The sequence below is a fragment of the Ursus maritimus genome, unplaced genomic scaffold (assembly GCF_017311325.1).
Source record: "Ursus maritimus isolate PB19 unplaced genomic scaffold, ASM1731132v1 scaffold_28, whole genome shotgun sequence".
NCBI classification, from domain to species: Eukaryota; Metazoa; Chordata; class Mammalia; order Carnivora; family Ursidae; genus Ursus; species Ursus maritimus.
The window spans coordinates 10,514,910-10,534,442 of NW_024425341.1; the positions used below are offsets into that span (position 1 = coordinate 10,514,910).

Genomic DNA, 19,533 nt, shown 5'->3' on the forward strand with positions numbered 1-19,533 from the left:
GATATGAGAATTGCTACCCCAGCTTTCTTTTGAGGTCCATTTGCGTGAAAGATGGTACTCCATCCCCTTACTCTCAGTCTGAATGCATCTTTGGGTTCGAAATGAGTCTCTTGTAGACAGCAAATGGATGGGTCATTTCTTTTTATCCAATCTGCAACCCTGTGGCGTTTTATGGGATGGTTCAAACCATTTACATTAAGACTGATTACTGAGAGATATGATTTTAATGTTGCCATGTTGCCAGTAAAGTCTTTGTTTGTATTGGCTGTGACTTTCTGTTCTGTATCACTCTTGGGGCCTTTTTACTTTTATAGAACCCCCCGTAATATCTCCTGTAGGGCTGGTTTCGTGGTTACAAAATTGGTTAGTGACTGGCGATTCTGAAATGTCTTTATTTCTCCATCAATTCTGAATGACAGCCTTGCTGGATAAAGGATCCTTGGCTGCATGTTTTTCTCTGAAAGAGCTTTAAATATGCTCCCCCAACCCTTTCTCTCATTCCAGGTCTGTGTAGACAGGTCTGACGTAATTCTGATGCTTTTGCCTTGGTACGTGAGAAATTTCTTTGCCCTGGCCGCTTTCAATACTGTATCCTTGCATCTAATATTTGCGAATTGCACTATGACGTGACGTGGCGTAGGTTTGTCGTGGTTGAGCTTGGGAGGGGTCCTCTCTGCCTCTTGGACACGAATGTTTGTTTCCCTTGCTAGATTAGGGAAGTTTTCAGCTACAATTTGTTCAAATATCTCTTCTAGACCTCTGTTTTTCTCCACCCCCTCGGGGATGCCGATGATTCTAACATTGGATCGTTTCATTGAGTCAGTAATCTCCCGTAACCTACATTCGTGGGCGTGGATTTTTTTAAGACCATCTTCTATTTTCATTTTTTCCTCTATTAACCCATCCTCCAATTCACTAACCCGTTCCTCTGCTTCTGCGACCCTGGCCGTCAGAGCCTCTAGTTTTGCCTGCATTTGGCTCATAGAATTTTTAATTTCTGTCAGATTCGCTCTCATTTCTGTACTTAGGGATTCTATATTCTCAGTAACCTTTTCGTTAATAGTTTTTTCAATTCTACTCATCATTTTGACCATCGTTACTCTGAATTCCATTTCTGATAATTTGGTTACATCCATATCCATTATTTCTGTGGCAGAGGCCACAGAATCACTGTCTTTTCTTTGCTGGGGGGGGCTTCTCCTTCTTGTCATTCTGATGAAGAGAGGTTGCGGGGTTTCCAGAGCCCAAATTATTGACTGGGTCCCAGGCCGTGCCCCTTGTTTTATAGGGATCTTAGGGATGTGGGCTTCTTCTTTAAAGATTTTATTTATTTATTTATGTGGCAGCCAACCAGCGAGAGAGGGAACAGAAGCAGGGGAGTGGGAGAGGAAGAAGCAGGCTCCCAGCGGAGGAGCCCGATGAGGGACTCCTTTCCGGAACGCCGGGATCACGCCCTAAGCCGAAGGCAGGCGCTCAATGACTGCGCCACCCAGGCGCCCGGGTTGTGGGCTTCTTGATTTTTCAGCCTGCCTTCTGTGTTCTGGGGGAGGGGCCTGCCGCGCCAATACTCAGGCAACCCTGTTTGGGTAGAGTCTCCGTGTCCCCTGCGAGGGAGGATGGGGATGGGCACTCTCTGAGCCGGTATTTCCAGGCTTTTGTTCTCTGGCGGCTTTCCCTGGCGGTTTGCTGTGCCTCTTCTGAGAGTCAGAGCAGCAGCGGCCAAATTTCAGCCTCTGTCACGGAACAGAAGGATTGCGGCCCGTTCTCTACTAATGTTCTGGCCACTTTAACTCTGTTTCTGTTGGTGCTGCTGCTTCCTTTTCTCTACTAATGTTCTGGCCACTTTAACTCTGTTTCTGTTGGTGCTGCTCAACCCTGCAGCGTCCCGGGATGTGCGCCCCACACCCGGCGTCCCTGCCCTCACTTCCAGGCCCGGCGCGTCTCTGTCCTTTGTGTTTCTAACGCCGCCAGCCGCCAGCCGCCCGCGACGCTCCCGGATCTCCCGGTCTCAGTCTGGATCCAGTGGCGCACCGGGATTCCGGGGTTCGCGAGATGCCTGGTGGCGCGCACCCGGCTCACAGTCTCAGTCTGCTGTTTTGCGGGTGCCGACCGTGAGCCCCGCCCGCTCTCCCGTGCAAGTGGCTACGCTCCGCGCCCAAACATAGCGCTCCCCCCCCCTTCCATTTATCTTCCGATATCTGGGCACGGTTTCATGGCTCCCCGCATCGTACCTCAATACTCAGCGCTGGAGATGTTCATTTGTAGAGATCCAGATGCGTCTTCCTGTGTCTCAGGCTGGTTCCGGGCTGAAAACGGTGTCTCCTACTCCTCCGCCATCTTAACCTGTGGCTTTCTTTTTCATGTTCATAATTGTGTCGTTTGAAAAGCAGAAAATCTTAATTTTGATGCAGTACGATTGATTAATATTTTTTTATGGTTTAGGCCCTTTTTATCTTAAAAAATCTTTCTGTCTCAGGTCATGAATATTTTCTTCCATGTTTTGTCCTATAGATTTTATTATTTTAACTTTTATATTTAAGTATATGTCTCATTTGGAGTTAATTTGTATCCTGTGAGGTAAGAGTTAAACTTTGTGTTTTTCTTTTTCTTGTCTATGTAGATAGCAGTTGTTCCAGCATAATTTGTTCAAAAGATTATTTTTCCATCATTGTATTACCTTGCCTTCTCTATAGAAAAATCAATTGACCATACATGTGTTGGTCTGTTTTCTTTTCTGTTGATCTAAATATGTTTTTATCCCAATAATTCACTGTCATAATTACTGTAGCTTTATAATAAATCTTGATTGGGTAACATGATTCCTTTAACTTTTCAAGTCTAGAATTTCCAACTTGGTTCTTAAGAGTATCTCTCTCTGTTTACTTTTTCATATCATATTTTCCTTTAATTCTTTGAACTCATTTATAACTTTGCTTTAGAGTCTTTGTCTGCTAAGTTCACCATCTAGACTATCTTGGATATGGTTTCTTTTGACTGTTTTTTTAAATTCTTGATTGTGGATCACATTTGCCTTTTTCTTTATATGTCTAATAATTTTTTTAATCCAGTAGTAGATATTATAGAGGCTGCAATGTTATTTTCATTATCTTGCTCTGAAAAATTTTTATTCTTGTTTTAGCAGAGAGTTTGGTTGCTGGCAAGTCACCCTGAACTTCTGCATACTTGAGTTTATGCTTTATTAGTGCATTTCTGTGGGAAGCCCAAGGTGTTTCCTAAAATCTTTATCATGGTGGGACTCAATGTTCGTACTATCTCCTCTGCAGATCTTGTTGAGGTTTGGTTTTAGAATTCATTAAGGTGTGTCTAGACTAGGGCTTTCTCTAGGGCAGTTTTCAAATATTTTGGTCTTTTTGCATTCTGAAGAGATTTCGTTTATAAGGGTCATATATAACATTAGTAATCAAAACTACAGAAAGTAAAAATACTGGCATTAATGCAAATTATCTTTATTATCTGGCTTAATAAGAGTCAGCTGGATCCTCATATCTTCCTCTGTGTACAGTTACGTTCTGATGAAGTAGATTCAGATTTTAGTTGGAAGAGGGAAATGTATTTAATAACATTTTCAAATAATTGTGAATATTCTTCTTTGATATCCCAATCCAAATATTGCAAGTGGTAGTTTCTAAATGGGTAATTGCAGTAAGGAAACAAGCCGTAACAGAAAACTTCTTGTGTTCTGTAACATCACAGTACATTAGTCTGTGTTTCACTTTGAAAGAATTTGTACCCAAACATGATTTTGTAACAGTTTCCATTGTTCACTTTGAAAATATTGATTCACTCAATGAGACAGAAACTCCAAAATGTTGACACATTTTAAATAGTATATCAAAAAATTACATTTGTTATATCAGTGTCAGCAAAAAAGTGTAAGTGTTTATAGTAAGTTCAAGTTCATACAAGTAGATAAAAAATTTTACAAAATTCTAATTTTTGCTTGAACGCTTGAATTTTATCATTGACATCTTAAAAATGCCTGCCAGATACCCAAGTCTAAATGACCATAGTATTTCTATTCATATCTTTTAATTAAAAATGATGCATCATGACAAAAAGTGGCTAGTTCAGCTTGCAAGCTCAGTAATCACACAAGTCCTTTCACTGAGACAACTCTTGTTCCTTTGATAGGCAGAGGTCCTTTATGCACATTCCAGTTCTTCACTGAGAACATTAAAAAGATGTGTATCTAAGGGTCAAGATTTTAAAAATTAATAATTTTTACTGTCATTAAGGACATTCTAAAATGAAACTGCTTTTTTTTTCTTTTAAGGCAATTGCATGGTAGTGAAGAATGCAGTGGTCACTAGTATAGTTTGGTGCCACTGCCTTGCTTTGTACTAAGGTACCAGCAGTTTTGTTACTTTTGCACTGTCAGTGCAAATGTTATTAATAATAGTGAAACAAGGAAATTGGTGACATTTTAGACCCCAGCTCTCTGCTCTAGGGTGTGATGCTTATTCATAACTAAGATGGCCTTTTGTTTTCTCAGCTCTACACCAACTGTGTTGAGGAGGTGTTTTTAGGATCTCTATACTTTCTTAAGGCCAAACTTCCCCTTTCTCTCAGCACTACTTTCTCCCCAGTACTTTCTGACCTCAACTGACTCTGTTATGTACTCAACCCAATAGCAGCTGCTACCTGTTAAGCCTCAGATGGTCTTGTCTTACACAAACTATACAGGCCAGCCCACAGCCTTGTTATCAACAGGGGACCTCTACAAAGACGTCTGAGCTCTGCTCTCTGTATAGTCCCTCCTCCCCAGTTTCCCATCCTGCAGATTCCAACCAGTTTATCTGCTCTGAATTCAGATCTCTTGTCTTAGCTCAGCATGACCATCATGTTCTGCTCTGATTCTAGTTGTATGCAGGTGGTTGCCAAATTGTCTCGGGGAGAGTTGAGTGATTATGGTACCCACCTTTTGAGTTTCCTTTTCTTTCAAAGATCACAGTTTAGCACAACTGTTGACCATTGCCTTCAATTAGTTGCTTCATATATTTTGTCCAGTTTCGTAATTATTTACATTAGGAAGAGTGGGCTAGTCTGCTACTGTTGCTCCATCTTGGCTGGAAATTGAAGCCTTCATTTTTAATTTCATTTAATTGTATTTTTATTTCTAGAGGTTCTTTTTGGTTGTTTTACAGATTTGCCTTATCAGTTCTTATAGTTTCATCTAACTTAGATATTTCAGCTTGTCTTTTATTTCATTAAACACGATAAACATAGTTCTTTTTATATTGTATCTGGTAATTCTTTTCTGGTATCTGAAGTTTTTATGGGTCTGTTTTTTGTGTTGTGTATTGATGTTAGTTGTTGTTTCTGCATTTTAGATTACCTCTGTGCCTGTTTATGTTGGCTCTGTGCTGGGCATTTTACTATAAATTTATTTATAGGGCTAACTTTTTCCATTTGAAGGTACCTTCCCCTGAGAGGATGTATATGTTTGCCAGATACTCTGATGTTAAAGCCAATCGGGGACCACCTTAGAATCAAATTCAAGGCTTCAGATAGTTTGGTCACCTAGTTTTTCCAACCAGATATATGGTTCTGTAATTAGGGTGAGTTCACATCACTTTATCGTCGTCCTGAGAATATAGCCCTTTTTGTGTGGACAGTCTTTGTTAGGATCTTGACTTGGGGGGCCCAGCAATGATTGCTCTTCCCTTTGCCCTATGAGACATTGAAAGGACAGCTTATACTTTTCTGTACTAGTAATTGGTTTCAGAACAAAGGCAGTTTCCATACACGTTTATCCTCTGGATTCCCATTTGCTCCTTAGTTTTGGACTAATAATTCTTTATCTCATTAGCTCTTAGACGATTTTAAGAAGTTAAATTTTTGTTTCGAATCTAGTTCTGTTCATTATTTACAGCCTAAGGATTGTTCAGCCAATACTGAAAACAGGAAATTGTGTCATGTAAGTTCTAATCCAGTAAGCCATACTACTATATAAGATCATGCTATATATATATATTCATATTCATGTTACTTGAATTTTCATGTTTACTCTTAATGATAAATCAACTCTTGATGATTTTTTAAAATAAAATACAGTTTACTTTTATGCCATAGTAAGTAAAGTGTATGCTGAAGGAAAAGATACATGGCTTTCAAATAATACGTACAGCATATAAATATGTACAGCATTATAGTGGTATAATACTAGTATTATGCAATTATAATATTGTACATGTTTCTATGGGAGAGGCAGTCTGAATATGTATCAACCACAGAATATGTCATGTATATCACTTAGAAAAAATGTCTTTTACAAGCATGTGTGTTGGTGAGGGTCCTATACATTGAAGATTATAACTAGTTAAAATTTCGTCCCTTGATATTTTGCTCTAAAATTAGGTTTTATTTGCTAAAAAATCTAATGCATTTAGTCTTTTGTGTGATTCGATTTTGGAAGCTCAGTCAAATGAATATCTCTGTACTCCTAAAGAGCAAGAGGACTACGAAACACATTTTAACATAAACGTAACTTCTTTAAAAATTGCGTGTTCAGAGGCGCCTGGGTGGCTCAGTCATTAAGCATCTGCCTTCGGCTCTGGTCATGATCCCAGCGTTCTGGGATCAAGCCCCGCATAGGGCTCCCTGCTCAGTGGGAAGCCTGCTTCTCCTTCTCTCACTCCCCCTGCTTGTGTTCCCTCTCTTGCTGCCTCTCTCTCTCTGTCAAATAAATAAATAAAATCTTTTAAAAAAAAAATTGAGTGTGCGTTGTGAGGAACACCGTTTTAGACCGTTAATGTAACTCTAAAATTCACATAACAAAGCATTTACAATATTTTAATAGAAGGTTTCTACCTTTTATAAGTGAGAATTATACTAAACGCTTTTTGATAATTTACCTAAAAGTTTCGCTACATTTTTAGCTTGGAAAATTCATATTTTTCCTATTTATTTTATCTTTTTAAATAAATTAATAATACCTATAATTAAATATAATTTATCAAAAAATAAATATAATTTATCATAGTAGCACTTTTAATTTTTCTAGGAATTTGATAGGCTTTGCATACATGTAGAAATATTTTCTTTTTATTTGGAAGAATTAAAATGATATGAACACTTAAATTTAATAGTTTTGAGGAATGAAACAACTTTAGTCTCTACTGTGTTTGCTGGTCACAGGGTAAAGACATGAATCTGGCTCATTGTAGCTGAATGCTTGCACTAGAAAGGAAAATCACATGTCCTTCTTGCCATAAGCTCTTTTGAGAATGACATTTTGAATATTGTAATCCTACCTTAGTTTTAACTATCTGTTGTTATGCCAGCTGCTATATTTTCTCCGTCCTCCTAAACTCCTAAACTGAATTTATCTCCTAAAGGAGATAAATGGATTTGAGATAAATCAGTTGAACAATTGGATACAGTTAAGTCATTTGGGATTCCAGATTTGATGATGTCCTAATTGGGTAAAGATAGTATAAGGAGATTTTGAATGACCACAGTAGTCTTGAATTTATGTACTGAATGTTACTCAGATTTTAGTTTCCTTGTTTTTCTTTCAAACTTCACTCTGTATATTGTTTGTATATTTTGGGAACTTTGCTTCAGACATTAGTGCTACTTTTAAAGTAGAATCTGTTTCATATTACTGTCTTGTCAGTGTATATTGATGTTACAAGATGGATTTCTAATTGCATTATATATCAGAAGTCACATTTTATTACTATTTGGTAGCTCAGAACTTTGAAAGCAAAATTTGAAGCAGCCAGAATTGAGAGTTGTACATGTCACCAGTTCAAGTGTAGACTGACATTCTTGAAAGCCATTGTTGTTACCTTTGCCTGATGTATGTGCTGTTCTTCTGGTGTTAGGAAATAGGGAAACAGATTCCCATGGAGAATAGTGTGAAACAGCAATTCGATTGGAGGAATTGCTTGGGAGAAGCTTGGGACATTTTAGTATGTCCCCCACAACTTCCATTGATTATGGGCTCAACTTCGAGTTTTACTGTTAAAGTGTTAGGGTGCATAAAAAATAATTCTTTAAATTTTGATTACAGGGTGGGGAAGGAAAATGTTCTACTTGAAGTAACTTTTTTTTTTCTTTAATTAAGATTTCAGATCATCTTTGGCTGTCAACTACCTTAGATATCTAGAAATCATCTGCCTAGTCCAGCTCCTTCACTTTGTACATGTGGAAGTCTGGCCCAGAGAATTTTACATGTGCCCTGATTCATTGCTTCCTAAACTGTATGTGGTAGAGGACCAGTTTTCTTCCTCTCCAGTACATGGCAGGCCAATAATTTTGTAAAGTATAATAAAAATGAAATGCTAGAAAAAATAATTTTAAAATAACATACACAATTCTAAATGTTTCCTCTTAATTTCCGTGCTTATTTCAATGTAGGTGGATTGCAAAGAGTTCTGGAACTAGAATAGTCCATAGTATATCACTGCCCAAGGTTGGAGTTGGGAAACTATGACCTATGGGCCAAATACAGTTCACCCCTTGCTTTTTGTATGATTTGTAAGCTAAGAATTGTTTTTACATTTGTAAATGATTTTTTAAAAATCACAATACTAGTATTTTGTGAGACATGAAAATTGTATAAAATTCATACTTCACTGTCCATAAATAAAATTTTATTGGAACACAGCCACACACATTCTTTTAAATATTGTCTGTGGCTACTTTTCCTCTGTAAGGATGAGGTTGAGGCCTGGATGAGTAGTTTGGACAGAGACCATATGTTCTAGAGTCTTACATATTTACTATCTGTAAAGATCTAAAGAGTTGGCTCTAGGACAGAGCATTGAATTAGTAGTTAGTGGTAGAGTTGAGAGTGTAAACAAGGTCTACATTTACCAATGCGCTTTAAATATTATCATTAGCTGCTGTGTAATATCAGGCTTGGTGCTTAGCGCTTTTGCATGCCACTCTGTTCTAATGTAATCTTCCCAGCACTGCCCTTTTATACAAGTCCGAGAAGGTTAGCTTTCTTCTAGTTATAGATCCCTTTATTGCCCCCCAAACTCTTAACTCTACTGAGTTTTGTTTTTTTAATTAGCTGCTATCCAATTAATTAAAAATGGTTGAATATTTTCTAATGTGGATTTTGTTACCGGCATCTGGTTTAGAAAATTCAACTTTTCCTCTGTTGCTGCATTACTCAGCACTGATGTTTCTGTGCATTCAGGTCTGATGGAAGAAATACATGGGACTCAAAATCTTTAGAAAACAGGTATTTCTAGTAAAAAGATTACCCTTTAAATGTCACCCAAAATAAAGCAAAACTGCAGCTGAACTGTAATGGCAGATTTCTCTTGTAAAGTAACAGAGATAATAGGTAAAATCCTAGCTACAACAAAAAAGATTGAGGTTTTAGATGACTTTTGGGGGAACAGTAAGGCTTTCAGTTTTTTGCCTCTACCTCAAAAGCTGCAAAATAAAAGCTCCCATCATATCATTGTCAGGTCTTGTTAAATTAACATACTGCTTTACTTGTTTAAAGCAGGTTCTGAAGTTCTCCTTGCATGCAGTAAAAATCTCTGCATTTCATGGTAGCTGTTACTTCTTTGTTTTCCTGCCCTTTGCATGTGATCAGTCAGCAACTAAGTAAAGATAAAGCGATAGCTGTCAGCTTTACATTTGATACATGAGTTGGCTTCATGATAAAGACCCTTTACACACCAAACCTTCAGGTTGGGATTTCTTCTTGAAATGAAACAAAACAAAACAAAACAAAAAACTGTTGCCATGAGAGCTTATTCACGATGATGAACAAGTAACTACAGTTCGATATTGTGATACTTGCTATTTTATTCTACTTCCTCTTGAGTCAGTTTGCAAACATCTGGAAAATAATTATGATTGCTTACATTCAAGGTTGAAATAATACAGAAAGGCTTGGCAAAATCTCTCAGCCACGGCTAGTTTTTACTATCCCAAATCTGAAAGTAGCCAAGATTTAATGCAAGAGGTGCTGACATACACTGTTCTAGCAGCCGTGTCTTAATTCTAGATAAGGCTGTTCCTTTGTACATTATAATAAAGCTATTGACTAGATGACTTATGGATTAGACGAAGGGGAAGAGCTTTATAAACAGCAGGACTTATTACTTAGTAATATATGAGGATTGCCTTCCAAATATTCCAAAGGAATGTAGGTGCTTTAGCTTGTAACTGTCAATGAAGGAAAATTTGGGACTCATCAACAGTAGCGGCTCAGGTGTTTTTAGACATTATATAACATGTCTTTAACCACTTATTTGAATTTAAATTTCTGCTTTGTTTTCAATTTATGTTGTAGGATAGTGGTAAATGGTAACAGCTATTGTTCTCCTCAGGAGTACACAAAATTCTAACTATTTGAATTATTAGAATAACTTGGAATTGAACCTTGCATGTTTGGACGAGTTTTTAATGTATTTATTAGCTTAACCATTGGTTGGGCAGTGTTACAGCAGCACCCCCCCCACACACACCTCCATACACTCACATACCAGATGTGGTTGAGAAATGTTTTGGATTAATAAATTACTACATCTGGATTTTAGTTAAACAGTGCTTCTGTCTTGGGAGCCTCCATGTCTGAAAATTCTCTGTAGCCACTTTCTACCGACTATAGCGTGTGCAACATTCATTCCTTAGCATGTGTGTGTAGTGATTTTCTGGTCCTAAACATTTTTCATGGGAAGAATTATTGTGGAAGGCAGTTCTTTTTTGCAGCTTGCCTGCAGGGGACCAGAGTTGCATGCATTACCATGCCTGCTAAACTTCTTGGAAGCAAGCCAGTGTGTTATGGTGAGTTTCATATGTAAGCAGTGAGCTGCTAAAAGGCTTGCACAGTATTACAACTCTTCTGAGGAGAGGAAGCGTGAGGAAATTCAGCAGTAAAGCAGCAGCAACAAGCAGCCACAGCGGTAGTAAAGATAGGGAGGTTCACGGCTAGCGGATTTCACGGTGTGAGGCCGTGAGCACACAGCTTCCCATCCTGCTGCCCGAAGGAGGCAAACCCAAACTGTCTATTGCAAGATTTTTCTAGTTTCGTGTTTATGATGTTAAGTCATGTGATAATACTGTACCACAAGTTGCCAACTTTGCTTTACTCTAGAGAGGATCCTTTGCTGCAGTGCTTTTTTTCCACCTTTCTGTTGCTTGCTTGCTTCTTTTTTTTTTTCTTTCTTGAAAGAGAAAAAATTGTGCAATGTATGTTTATGCCTACACCATGCCGAGGCGACACTTACCAGGAAATAATCTTTGTATCCCTGAGGTGAGATATTGTTTCTGCTTTCCCTGCACAGTGCTGCTGCAGCACGGAGCTGATCCAAACATTCGGAACACGGATGGGAAATCCGCCCTGGACCTGGCCGACTCTTCAGCAAAAGCTGTCCTCACAGGTAAGCAAACAGCCAGCTACCAGATTATTTTCTCTATGGAACTACTAGTTTGATTTTATAAAATTATTATGCGCTGCATTTTATTTTCCTGCTGGTGAAGCTCAACAAATATGTATGCCATTATCTCTACTTTATTATTGATTTGCCTTATTAACTGTCTCATTAATTTCTATGCTATCATAAGCATAAGCAGTAAGACCGTTTACTCTTAGAATTTCTGAGAATTACAGCATTAGATGATAACATACATTATTCACTCATCTTTTAGTCCTTTTTTATGGTTTAGATCATAATATTCCTGTATCTCATCTTTTCAGTTGATTTCTTTTGAAGACCTTCACCATTGAGCAAACAAGGGCATTTGTATTACTTTATAAAAGTAGTTTTGATTGGAAAGACAACCTGCTGCCTTATTACTCAGGGCAATAGTTAAATAAAATATGATGCTGGTCCTCCCTTGCCCTTCTGTTTGTATTTTTACCCTGTCTTCTCACTTTGCCCGTGGGAGCTAAGTACTTTGTAGATGAAGCAACGTGTTACCTTTTCATTTCAGATCATGAAAATTTGGGGCTTAAGTATTGGTTTTTATTAAGGCAAATGTCAAGAGCCAGCAAAGAGGAAGTGCTAGAATAGAAAGGCTGTCTCATAACAATATAGAAAATACTGCTATAAGTGCTATGATACCGAGCAACTATTTTCATTGATCTTCATTCTCAGAATGCTGCATTGGATCTATTTTTGTTTTTATTCTTAGCATCTGAGTTCTGCTGCCTTTGCCTTCTTTTACTTAACTGACCTTTGTAATTTGGAGCCTCTTTGTCACTGCAGTGCTAACAGTATTGCTTTAGGTTGTGTGAAAGTAAATGACTTTTACCGTCCTTTGAAATTCGCCCGTGTTTGAAGAAAATAAATCTTACGTTCACTTTTAAGTTTAGAGTACATGCTGTGCATTTTTATCAAAGATTCTGAGGTGAATGGAAAGTGTTTATATATAGAAAGCTTTGAAAATAATCTGGAATTTTGCTTAATTACTCTACATAGAAAGACAACGTCCCACCATGTTAAAATTAAGATAATCTCTGCTAAAGTAAAGTGACTTTTCTCAATTAATTAAGTGATTTGGTTAAGTGAATTGGTTAAGTGATTTGCTTGCTGAATCAAGATAACACCCACTAGAGGAACAAAGCTATTTTGAGCCAGTGTAGATAAGAGGACATTTAAATATAATTATACACTTTTAAATAATGAAATTAAAATATGTAGCTTCAGGCCTCCTTAGGTTCTGCAGCCTTTCCCTCTCCTTTTTTAACCAAGCAGTGGGCAATAGTAGCAGCCTTGGAGTGGTCTCTGACCAAAGGAGAAAGAGCGTTCGTTCGTAGTAACAGAGGTGCATTAGAAATGCTGACCAAGACCGTCTCTATATCTGAGTGTCCTCCCTCTGACCTTTCCTTCTCTTCATCCCTCAGAACCTTTCCCTGTCCGGTTGTTAGATTCATTTCATGCGACACTGTTTTTAGATCCACCTTCAGTTTTTCCAAAGACAAAGTTTAAATATGAATTATTAACAGCAAGAAGCCATCTCCTAATTTGAAACGATTTCTGGGGGGATTATATCAGTTACTGTTAGTTTGCAAAAGAGCTTTGGCGTAATAACTCATGGAGACTAGATTCCTGGAAGACAGATACCATATCTGTTAAACTTGATTGGAAAAGCATCTTACGCTGTACGTAGCTTAGATGGAAGATCCTAACTCTTCTTAGTCATAATACTGAATTCGTTAATCGTGCTTTTCGTATTTACTTTTTTGGAAATGACATACAACTTTTCAGATATGATTTAAAAGAAAAACATTCTAGTAATAGTAGTTAATTTTGTGGAAAATATAAGCTAGTGATATTTACACATTCATGTTATATAATATAGTGAATTAACACTTAAGGGAAAAACATTCGAAAATGTTTCTCTGCCATGCAGGTTCTCTTCTGTGCAGTTCTTTCGAATGAAATTATGGAGGAAATATTTCCAAAGCTAAATTAAAACAATAAAGCATTGATAAAAAGAGTCTTTTGAAAGGAATGCCTTAATTTAGAGTTATTAGAGATAATTTTGGGTGAAATGTCATTATTTTTATGCCGGATGCAGTTGTAGTACTAGTACTTACCTTGGGAGTAAACTTTCTATTCTTAATATTTTTCCTCTTTAGGAATTTAGTTGCTGAAGATAACTCTGTAATATCTTTTATGTTATTACTTTTGTGCATTAGCCAAAACTGTATATAGGTGTATATGTATATTCCTTAAAGGAAATTAACAAAGTGAAAATCTCTTTTACAGGGAATTGTGAAATATGTAAATGACTAATAACCCCTTCTGCATAAAGAATGCATGGATTTTTATAAAGCTGTATTAAACAACCACATACCTTTAGTTTTATGTTAAGGACCCCCTGCAAGAGCCATTTGCTTTGGATAGTGCACTTAGGTATTAAAGAGAATAATTAATTGGAGAGAGTCATCAAACTCTTAGTTGAATTATTGTGCTAAGCGAATGACATGCTTAGAAGAAATCTTGAGGGCTTTTTGGTTTTTGCTAGCTACTCTGAAGTTCTAGGCAGTCAACTAAAGGACTTGGAGGTGGTTTTTTGTTTGTTTTTGTTTTTAGGAAATAAGCATATGAAAAGTCTAAAATAGCCTATGTAAATTTTATTTAAGAGCAGTGTGGGTGTGTTATGAATCTGGATTTTTAAAAATTTATTTTGGCCTTTCTCCCCCTAATTATAAGAAATACATTCATTGTGAAAATTAAGGAAAATAGAAAAAGTACAAAAAAGGAAAAAATCATTCTTAATTCTACTACCTAGAAAGAAAGAACATTTAGGTATATTTTACTTATAACCATTTTTTTTTCTGAGCACACATACCCCACACTCTTCTTTCTGTTTATTCAAACCAATCTTATATATTGCATACTGCTTAATAATAATTTTTAAAAAAATATTTAGGTCCATGGATATTCTCAGAAAGCATTAAGTATTCTTCTGCAACATGAATTTATAATGACTTTCTAATACCCTTCTGTGGATCTATTTTAGTTTTTTGAGCTAATCCTGTAGGGTTTACCTTTTAGGTAGGTTGTTTTCATTCTTACGCTTCCTTGTGAATTTCGAGTCATTTTATCAGTTCCATTGGAACTGTGCTTCTTTATCATATTCAGTCTTAGCATCCATAGATATGCTATATCTCTTCATTCCTGATTGAAGTATTGGAGGATTTGGAGAATAAAGAGCTTCCTTTTTAGAGGGCTGCATTGCATGTGGTATTATATGGGGAGAGCCTCCTTTAAATTAAAGTTGGTTGATACAGAAAATGTTCATTGAAGAGGGTAGGGATGTCGGAGTGTTTGTTAATCCTGTAAGGAAGATTCTGCAGGGCACAGTGGGAAGTTGAGTCAGGAGAAGGGGTAACAACAGATTGAAGCTGAGAGTTTGGGAGAGGATACATGACCAAAGGAGTGTTTATCATCGGCAGAACCAGAGATGACAGGGATGTAAAGTGGGTGAGTTTAGATGGTCACAAGGTTGCTGAGATAATTGGTCCCAGCAATTTCCTAGCAGGTTTAGGGGTAGGGAAATAGGGAAGAAGGATGTATTTGCACCAAGGTGTCCCAAGAATAAGCTTTAACCTGGATTCATTGCACTTCTGAGGAAGTCCTAACCTGTGATTGATGGACTGGCTCCCAGTCTTTCCAGAAGGACTCAGCTGTGACTCAGGCTAAGGCAACGTGGAGGGGCCTGGCACGTGCCTGTTGAGTGTGGCATGTTAAATCAACAAAATATATCTGGAATCCTACTTCTTTTTTTTTTTTTCCTACTTTTTTTTTTCCCCCCTACTCCACTGCTTCCTACTGCTTTTCAGATGAACCAGAATCTTCAGCATGATCAGTGAGGACTTCAGTGAACTAGACCCTGCCCAGATAGGTTTGACTGCAAGGTTTTGCTCAAGCCAAAATTTACGATTCCTTTCTTTTTTTTTCACACTGTGCATTCACCCTGTCAGTAATTCAGATCTACTGTCTTTTCAAATCTCCAGTCCAGCCGTGTCTTACCAGCTTCACTGCTTTAGCCTTTGTATGTGCCTTCATCGTCTTTCTTTCATGACATCAGTAACCTCATAGCAAGTCTCTCTGTCTCCACTTACTCTTCACTCACTTTTCACTGTAGCTGGAGTGGTCTTCCTAAAGCCTAGATCAGCCCTATGATTAGAAAATTCTTTACTATATTGTCAATTACCCTTAAGTAAAGTCCAGACTCTTTAGCCATAACATTACCTTATAGCATATCTGGCCCCTGCCTTGCCTGTCTCTGATCTCGTCTTCCATTATGTTCTCCCATGATCTTTGCTTCAGCTATAGCTGGCTCCTTGCCCTTCTTCCACCAGATGAAGCCCTTGTCCGTGTCTGGACTAACACATGCTGTTCACTGTCCTGGAACACTGCGCCAGAACTTCACGTAGTTCAAGTCCAATCTCAGCTCAAATGTTTACTCCTCAGAGAAGTCTTTTTGTCCTCAATCCCATTAGCTTTCTTTATTTTCTTTGTGGATGTACTGATATCTGAAATTGCATTATTTTTCTGTTCTTGTTTGTTTGCCCCAATAGAATGAAAGCTTTACAAGGATTTGGACTGTTGTGTGTCTTGCTCACTTCATTGTGCCCCTTGCTCACTTCATTGTGCCCAGGACTTGTACAAATACATGGAATGATTAAAACAAATACTTCAAGGATCTGATTACTGGTGACTGAGGGCAACATATTTTCCGGGTTCTTCAGATACTCATTAACCATTAATTATTTGATATCTCATGCCATATTGTAATAGTCTTATTAAATATTCTACTTCCTAAAAATTGTTTTGGATTGTTATAGTCATGTACATCTCTTAAAACTGTGCATTTAAAAGAATAAATTGGTATGATAGATGAGATGTGTACTGAGCCTTTTCTCAGTAGATTTCTTGGATAGCTCCCTTGATTGAGAACATTCCACTTCTGGAAAGATCAGACTGCCTGCAGCTGTCACTTCAGACTTCTAGATGTCAAACCAGGGCCTAATTTTTACTGTTTTTTTTTTTTTGTTTTTTTGTTTTTTTGGCATTGCTCCGTTACTATGCTGCTTTGCATACTAGCTAATACTATAATGTGACATGTGCATATCAGGTGTAGTACTTTGTTACTATCAGCCTACGTGATTGAAGACTGATTTCTCCTACCCTTAATTTGAACTTTAGGAATTACTTTTATCAGTTATTAAGAAGTCTAATAGTATAATATGCTTCCTAGAAAATAAACCATAAGAGGAAATGCCTTACTTTTAAAGAAAAGCTGTATGTTTATCCACCTCATTTTTATTAGGGAGAATTATTGTTATGTTAAGATGAATGCCTGGTTTAAAAAAAAAAAAATTCCCTTTGGTGTAAGTAAGAAAGTTAAAATGTGTTATTGCTGAAATAAATCATTGTGAACACTCTTTAAAGTTATGTTGAAAATGTTAATCCCTTAACCACATAATTCTTCAGAAAATTTTATTAATGCTTTGATCGGTCTATAATTTTGGATATGAGTAGGAAAGTGTAAGATTTTGTTACTAAAAGTAATTGAAACACCTTTTTTGAAACCTTAAAAATATGAAAAAAATTTAGAAGAGGAATATAAAACTAGTACCTTTTTAAAAAGACCTTAATTGACATAGGTCATATTGATTTAAATTTTAAAGTGTTACACCTTCAGTAAACAAGTCAAAGCCTTACTGAATCTAGTTATAATAATAAAAATAATGATAATGATAATAATAATAATAATAATAATAATAATAACGACTGACAACTCCTGAGTGCTTCTGTGAGCCAAGCACTGTTCTAAAGGCATTGAATCCTCACAACACTAGGAGACAGATAGGATTGTACCCATTTTTACAGATAACAGAGGGGTTGGGTTACTTTTATGAGTTCACACAGTCATTAAGGGAAATTACTGGGGATTTGAGCTCAAGCCGTTTGGCTCCAGAATCAGTGCTCTTATGTAGAATCGGTTTTTTACGTATTTATTCATTTAGAAGGATGTGGTATAAAAATATTTGAAAAACTGGACTAACCCATAAATTCAGGGCTTCAATCCAGTCTGTTAACATGTTTCTCTATTTTCTTAGCTTAAAAGATTATTCTTTTCAAAAAAGAAAATTTACCTGATTAATATTATCTGCAAGATTCATTGTCATATTATTATAAAATGAATTAGTTGGGTAATAAAAATGATTTATCTAATTTATAAAAGCTATTTTTAAGTCTTTCCTCTCTTGAATAACATTCATTTGACACATTTAAGAAAACCGGTATTTTGAATCTGTAAGGAAAGATGTAATTTCAAAATGTTTGAACTCTTCATAGATAAGGGGCACCTCAAATAATGTAAGTAAGCCTTATGTGAGTACAGGCAGTTATGTATACATAGGGAGCAAAGGGGGATGGAAAATTTCTGTTTAGATAACCCAGCACTCTAGTATTTCAGACTCTTCCCATCTACCTTTTTGTATAATTAAAGCCAGCAGGCTTACATCATTAAAACCAGCATGATCTTTCAACTCATCAAAAATGACATATTTGTGAAGTGTAATAACTTGTTAGTGTATACCCAGAGAGCAGCTGTCATTTTCCCCCGTGAACTGTAGCAGTCATACAGCACCTTCATTGCATTTTGGATTACAGTTTCAACTATAACCAAATCATGGCTATTTTAAATGGTTCTTTTAAAATTTCTTATAATAAAGTAATTGCTGTTAACATTGACTTCCTTAAAATAACACATGTGACATTAGAATTCATTAGTGTTCTGGTATTGTAAAGGTTAATAGCCCTATTATTTGAAATTCTTACTAAACTTTTATTTTGACATAATTGTAGATTTCCATGCAGTTCTAAGAAGTAATACAGAGGTCCCCTGTACCTTCTGTAGTATTTTCCCCTAGTGGTAACATCTTACAAAACTGTAGTATGGTGGGGTGCCTGGGTGGCTCAGTCGGTTAAGCATCTGCCTTTGGCTCAGGTCATGATCTCAGGGTCTGAGATCTAGTCCTGCATCAGGCTCTGTGCTCAGCGGTAAATCTGCTTCTCCCTCTGCCCCTCACCCCACTCTGGTATTGGGGTAATGCTGGTTTCATAGAGTGAGTTAGGAAGTATTCTTTAGGAAATGTTGGGTGCTTTTAGTTTCTGGGAGAGATTTCTTTTGGTAGAATTCACCAGTGAACCCACTTGGGCCTGGTTCTTTCTTATTTTGGAAGGTTATTGATTCAGTTGCTTTTATAGATACAGAGCTTACTAGGTTATGTATTTCTCCTTGTATGAATTTTGGTAGTTTATGTCTTTCAGGGAATTGCTCAATTTCATCTAAATTGTCATATTCCTATGTGTAGAGTTTGTTTGTAGTTTTCTTTTATCGGGCTTTTGGTGTTTGCGGGATCTATAATGGTATCTCCTGTTTCATTTTTGATAATTGGTCATTTGTCTTTCCTATGTTATCAGTGTTGCCTAGGAATTTGTCAATTTTATTGATATTTTCAAAGAGCCAGTTCTTTATTTTATTGATTTGTTATTTTCTTTTGTGTTTTCAATTTTATTGATTTCTGTTCTTTATTATTTCTTCCTGCTTCATTTGGACTTAGTTTGCTCTCTTTCTAGGTTATTAATGTGGTAACTTAGAAAATTGATTTGAGATTTTTTTTCTCTTTTCTAATGTATGCATTTCGTGCTATAAACTTCAAGTACTGCTTTAACTGTATACCACAAATTTTGTTATGTTCTATTTTCATTTTCATTCAGTTCAGCGTATTCTTTTTTCATTCTCATGAGACTTCATCTTTAACCCATGGATTATTTAGAAGAAATATTTAGATGCTGAATGTTTGGAGATTTTTCTGTTACCTTTCTGATATTACTTTCTAGTTTGATTACATTGCAGTTGGGCAACATTCCTTATGTTTTCATTTCTTTTCATTTTAAAGTTTTTGTTTTATGTCCCAGGATGTGGTCTTTTTTGGTATGTTCATGGGCACATGATAAGAATATGTTTTGGCTGTTATTGGATGGAGTAATCTCTAAACGAATGTTA

At 36.7% G+C, this 19,533-nt stretch overlaps 1 protein-coding gene and 1 long non-coding RNA gene across 3 annotated transcripts in view; one reads left to right on the forward strand and one right to left on the reverse strand.

Annotated features, from left to right (window-relative positions):
- Nucleotides 1-19,533, forward strand: part of TNKS (tankyrase) — a 210,998-nt gene that overhangs the window by 62,366 nt on the left and 129,099 nt on the right. For both annotated transcript variants that reach the window (XM_040643270.1, XM_040643271.1), the window contains exon 3: nt 11,283-11,378. In XM_040643270.1, coding sequence (XP_040499204.1) covers nt 11,283-11,378 — 96 coding nt within the window. The remainder of the gene's footprint in view (nt 1-11,282; nt 11,379-19,533) is intronic.
- The window catches only part of LOC121105647, a 156,263-nt gene that overhangs the window by 38,145 nt on the left and 98,585 nt on the right, over nt 1-19,533 (reverse strand). The gene's annotated exons all lie outside the window — the stretch shown is intronic.